This window comes from Quercus lobata, chromosome 12 (assembly GCF_001633185.2).
Source record: "Quercus lobata isolate SW786 chromosome 12, ValleyOak3.0 Primary Assembly, whole genome shotgun sequence".
Classification (NCBI taxonomy): Eukaryota; Viridiplantae; Streptophyta; class Magnoliopsida; order Fagales; family Fagaceae; genus Quercus; species Quercus lobata.
In genome coordinates this window covers 17,939,045-17,944,949 of record NC_044915.1, presented here as the reverse complement: position 1 = coordinate 17,944,949, position 5,905 = coordinate 17,939,045, and the positions used below count along the sequence as shown (strand labels likewise).

General features: G+C 32.8%; 1 protein-coding gene across 1 annotated transcript; it reads right to left on the bottom strand.

The window, feature by feature from the left end:
* Positions 1–340: 340 nt before the first annotated feature.
* Positions 341–3,525, bottom strand: LOC115972004 (salutaridine reductase-like). Its single transcript, XM_031092140.1, has 5 exons — positions 3,418–3,525; positions 3,054–3,297; positions 2,230–2,307; positions 1,876–2,058; positions 341–809 (listed from the first exon to the last, which is right to left on the bottom strand). The coding sequence occupies exons 1-5, from the start codon at positions 3,450–3,452 to the stop codon at positions 429–431; spliced, it is 921 nt and encodes a 306-aa protein (XP_030948000.1). The 5' UTR covers positions 3,453–3,525; the 3' UTR covers positions 341–428.
* Between the last annotated feature and the right edge of the window lie 2,380 nt (positions 3,526–5,905).

Genomic DNA, 5,905 nt, shown 5'->3' with positions numbered 1-5,905 from the left:
CTTTATCTGTGATGAAAATTTTAGATAGAAATAGTTTCAGGCCCAAACCTGTTTGTATTTCTCCTATTTTGGGTTGAATAATAAAGTATTTATTTAGCAAAAAAAAAAAAAAAGGGTACAAAATGTAGTAACTATACCGTATGACTCCAATAGTTTCACCTATTTTTCCCTGCAAGACTAACTCCACGAAAATTGTCATTGTGCACTATTCATCAAAAAAAAATTATTAAAAGAAACCCTAATGCAAGAGAAAGTAGTTCGTACGTATCGCCCCCCCCCCCCCCCCAACCCCCAAAAAAAAAAAAAAAAACAACAACAACAACAACAATCTTTAGCCTTGCTCTGTCTCTGCCTTCCACGCACACATTAGTACACATACATAACATGTTATTCTATTGCTGCTATAACTATTACACAATATTTTGCAGTCAAAATGTTGACATTTCTGTCTTATCAAAGAAAAGTCCAGAAGACTTAGAATCAAGCGTCAAAGCCAACATCACAGGGCCTTTTGCAGCTTCTTCAGTAGTCAAGGCCCCAGCGTTGTAATTCAAATCTGTTTTGGTAAATCCAGGACCGACTGCGTTAATGGCAATTGTGGGATACTTCTTCGCTAGAACCCTTGTGTATGCATTCAGAACTGTCTTGGTGACAGAATACGCTGAAAAATTATTACTAGGCCAACCTTTATCTTCTATCAAATTCTCCTTCACATCTTCTAAGAACTCTTCAACCACCTCATCCACTTTCTCTTCTGTGAGACCATCTATATCTCCTAGCTTCTTCTTTGCGTTCTCATTTGAAATCAGCTGAAATACAAATACAAAGTTTCAATTTTTTTTTTTTTTAAATCTTGGTCCAGAAAATTCTAGCACCATTCGTTTAATGCATGTCAAATACAGTTTCAAAGCACAAATCAAAACATGCCACGTTCAGTTTATATCATCTAATTATCAGGAATAACCACAAAGTTTTCAAGTTATTGGAGAATTTATGGTTTACCCATAATAAACTATATCTCATTTTACACTTACTCCCTTAAAATATATCCTCATTTACACTTACCCCCTAAACTATAAGAATACACACTTTATCTTCCTAAATTATACGCAATTTACTCTTACCCCCTAAACTATATCTCATTTTACACTTACCCCAAAACTATGAAAATATACACTTACTTTCCTAAACAATTACCCATGGTTTGGGGTGCAAAGTGTTACATAGGCAATAGTTTAGAGGGATAAGTGTGCATTCTCATAGTTTAGGAGAAAGTATAAATGAGAATTTGAATAGTTTAGAAGAGTAAACGTAAAAAGAAGTATAGTTGGTGTAATTTCCTCAAGTTTTTTGACTTGAAACAATATGAAGAGAAAATGTATTTACACATTTATTAGTGTGTATTCTGAACGCATCATATCTAGAATTTTGTGCATGATTTTCACAATTTTTGTACAAATATTCTTAATAAAATGTGAACAGTGACAATGTATACGGATCATGTACACTAGTAAATGTTTGATAATCATGACTCAAAATACTAAATCTACAATCAGTTTTACTTCAAAATATTTATAATCTAACATTATAATCAATGTGAATGGTGAAACATCAACAATATGGTAAATAAATTTTTTTGATTATCCTTTTATCTTGTATTTAAAATGTGACATTTCAGTTTGCAAAATTTAAATAATAAAATTGTAATATTCCTAGTATTACTATTTAATTGTCACATAATAATTTTATCAACCATGTAAGGGATGTGATGTATATACCCAATACATAAGATACATTCTCTTTCTTCAGTGGTTGCATCTACTATGACATATATAACTAGAGGTAACTAGATTCTTTGGATTAATAATATTTTACCTTGAGCTGCCCCAAGCGGGAGGAGATGTTTACTATTCTTGGTGATTTTGATAACTGAAGAAGTGGAATAAGTTCTTCGCTCAAATGCTTGATCCCATAATAATTTGTTTTGAAAGAGTTCACCGCGGATTCATAAGTTTGCTGTACAAATTTCTTAAAGGCTCCGGCATTTGGACCTTCAACCTGTTATCGCATACAGTGGTAAACAATCTTTCATACATATCTAAATTAAATTATTTGATTACTTCTTCTTTTTTCCACTTTTAATTATTCATCCTGTCATTGCTACTAAATTCTGGACTTTGTCCTCAATTTTGAAATACTGAAAAGATTATATTACACTGAGAGACTCACATCATCAGGGCCAAATTTTAAGTCTTTTGGATCCACTGTACCAACTGTGGTTAATCCATTAACCGCTGCGTTATTTACCTGCATAAGAACAAAACTTCATCTAGTTAAATTGGGTTTCAATTTCGCCAAGCTAGTGACTGTAGGTTTTTCTTTATTTAAAACTCTATATAGAAAAATAATTCAACCATATTTGTCTTTTTCATAGCTACAAGCTGATTAAAAAAGGAGTCTAGTCCAGCTATTAGACATAGTCATATAAATATTGTTGTATATCCCCATCTACTAGTCAAAATGATATAGTATTTTATTAGAATCTCATAAATTATTGTTTATCTCAAAAGTTTAAATTGTTAAGAAATTATTAATTTAATCATTTAATCTAATACTACCCTAGTCAAAATGATATAGTATTTTATTAGAATCTCATAAATTATTGTTTATCTCAAAAGTTTAAATTGTTAAGAAAGTATTAATTTAATCATTTAATCTAATACTACCCTTTCACCTGAGGGCCCAAGCTTCCTTATGTGAGAATTTTTTATATATTTTCTTAAAAAATAAGAGGTAATGTAGAGATAAAGATAATTCAACTAAAACTTCCTACTACAATACAATGATAAATTTTAGAACAATCAGTAATATCATAATCAAATCACCCTATTAATGTATTATCTTTGCTAAAATCAAAATTTTGGTAATCCAAAACTCTAGGAAAATGGTTGTAATAGATGAAGAAGCAATTAAACACGATCTTCACAATCACATGCAAGTAGTAGTATATATCGAGTCCATTCAGAAGAGGGCTAGAGAGTTGGATTAGGTACCAATATGTCAAGCTTCCCAAATTCGGTTTTGATGAAATTCACGAAAGAAGAAATGCTAACTGGGTCCGAGACATCAAGTTGATGAAAACTCAAATCGGAGTATCCAGCAGCCTTGAGTATTTCAACAGCTTCAGTGCCCCTCTTCACATCTCTAGCAGTTAATATTACCTTGACCCCATTTGAAGCTAGCTGTTTAGATATCTCAAATCCTATTCCTTTGTTGGCTCCTGTTACAACTGCAACCCTGGGAAAAAGTTTGAAATAAATGCAAAAGAAACAAGGAAAGAATAACGAGTATTAGGGATGTCATTAGGATCTCAGGCTTATGTTCAACTAAAAACATTATAATTAAAGATCAAATTACCTCTTCGTTTCAGGATTCTTGGTTGTTTCAGCCATTTCTTATGAGCGTAGAGTATGTACTACGGTACCAATGCAGAAGATGCCTTAATTAAATTTGTGGTTTGAAGTTGGTGTAAAAAATGTTAAGCTAATTGGTATTTATAATTTGGCTCTTTGAATTGCCTCTTTGTCAGTCTTGGTAAACATTGGCATACGTAAGCCATGACATTTTTTTCCATCTAATCTATTTAACGCGTACGCCATGACGTCTATGATCATCTATATAAATATTTACCTGTTCTAGACATTGAATTAATATTTACTATGACATCTTTTTGCTCCTCCCGATTGGAACAACATTAAACTTTAGTCTCAAATTTATCATATATAGTTTCTCATATATATATATATAGAACTCAGTCAAAGGAACATTTCTACATCAGCATGGTTTTTTTTTTTTTTTTTTTTTTTTTTTTTTTAAGAAATAAAGATTGCAAAAAGGCTAACAAACAAGAACATAAGAAAAACTATAAGGGTGTATTTGTTTGGAGGTAAAATAAAGTGAATGGAAAACTTTGAAGAGAAAATGGGAAGAAAAACTTTTTTGAAGTGGGTTTGGTTGGGTGGAGAGGAAAGAAAATAAATGATGTAACTCAGACATTTTTTCTCTAGGCCCACCAAAAGGTTTTTTTCTCCAAAATGGGGAGAAAAGTGAAGGAAGAAATTGGACATCATTTTTAGACGAAAATGACCATATACAATTACAACTTCACCCATGTTACTTTTCTTCACACTTTTTTTTTTCTTTTTTTCCTCCGTTGCCTGCTTCTCTCTCTCTATTTTTTTTTTTTTTTTTTTTTAAGGCAAGCATTGCCTGCCTCTCTCTTTCTTTTCTTTTTTTTTTCTTTTGATTTACTGGGCATCTTGTTTGGTATTCTTTTTTTTTTTTTTTTTTTTACCTTCTTTTGCGTTTTTTTTTTAGATGTAATTTTTTTTATGGACATGATTTTTTTTTTTTTTTTTTGGGTTGTTTATCACTTTTTTTGTTTTAATTGGGCATCATTTTTTAATAAGAGTATATGCGTAAATTTATACAAACTCACTTTTTCCATTCCTTCATTTTTCCACTCCCAACCAAACAAAAATGAAAGAAATTAAAATATTTTCTATCCTCTCACTATTCCATTCTCTCACCATTTTCTATCCTCCCATTTTTCCACCCCTCCAACCAAACGAACCCTAAAGTAGGGGTGTGCAACCAACCCACTAACCCCCAAAACTGACCCGACCTAACCCAACTCACCGGGTTGGGTCTGTTTTTAGTGGTTGGTGGGTTGGGATGGGTTCTGAAATTTTTTTTAATAGCGGGTCGGGTTGGGTGCAAGTCATAACAATCACAAATCCGCCTAACCCGACCCAACCCACCTATATATTTAAAATTTAAATTATATATATTTAGAAATATATTATATAATTAATAATGTTTTCTCATATTTGGCTCTTCTTATCTAAAACTCAATTACCTTGCAAATTCTAACAATCTTATTTCTCTCTCTGCCACCTCCCACTCCCACTCTCCAATTCCACTCCTACTTGTTTATAACTGAGTTCAGATACTAGTTCATATATATTTTGTTTATCAACTTAATTGGATATGTTTTTGTTTATAACTAAGTTAGAATACTAGTTTATGATATTTTATTTATTAACTCAAGTGGCAAGTGGGATATATATTTTTCCTAGTCAAGTTAATAATAATAGTAATAAATAAATAAATAAACAAAACTGTCCAACCCATGGGTTCAACTCGACCTAACCCGATCCATGTGGGTTAGGTTAGGTTGAGTTGGGTTGGGTTGGATTTTTTTTAACCCACCATGGTGGGTTGGGTCAAAAAATCCGTTCAACTCGACCTAACCCGACCCATGCACACCCCTATCCTAAAGAACAAAGATAGTGCTTAACAATAAAAAATTCTTAAATATGTAAATATCTAAGAACTTTGATAGTTTAATTGGCTGACACTTTTTGGTGTTTTAAAGAAGACATTCAAGATTTAAATCCTGAATCTCCCAACTATCGAATTAGCAAAAACAAACGACAAGGTTAGTATATTACTATTGTGGGGATAAGAGAACCGAGTAGGGGTATTAGGTCATGGGCCATGCTCGAGGATGCCAAGGAGCCCAAGGAAAACCAAGTACTAATAACGGAAAGTGGGTTAGTGGGTTGAAGAGAAGGGCCAGTAACAACGAACAAGTAACGTTTCTCGAGGAGCCAAACTTCCTCAAAAAGCGGAGTGGGGGTCTGGAGCCCGACCACCCAGTGAATACTAGGCAAGAGGCAACCATACTTGGGAGGATAAGCTTCAAAGAGAGGAGTCAATAGTGAACTAAGAAATATCTGAGAAGAAGGTTGCTACCACCACATTGAATGCTTTGCACCTAACCAACTAGCCACATTCATGTGAAAGTGATATCTGGATAGTGATATTCAACCTTATAGCTACA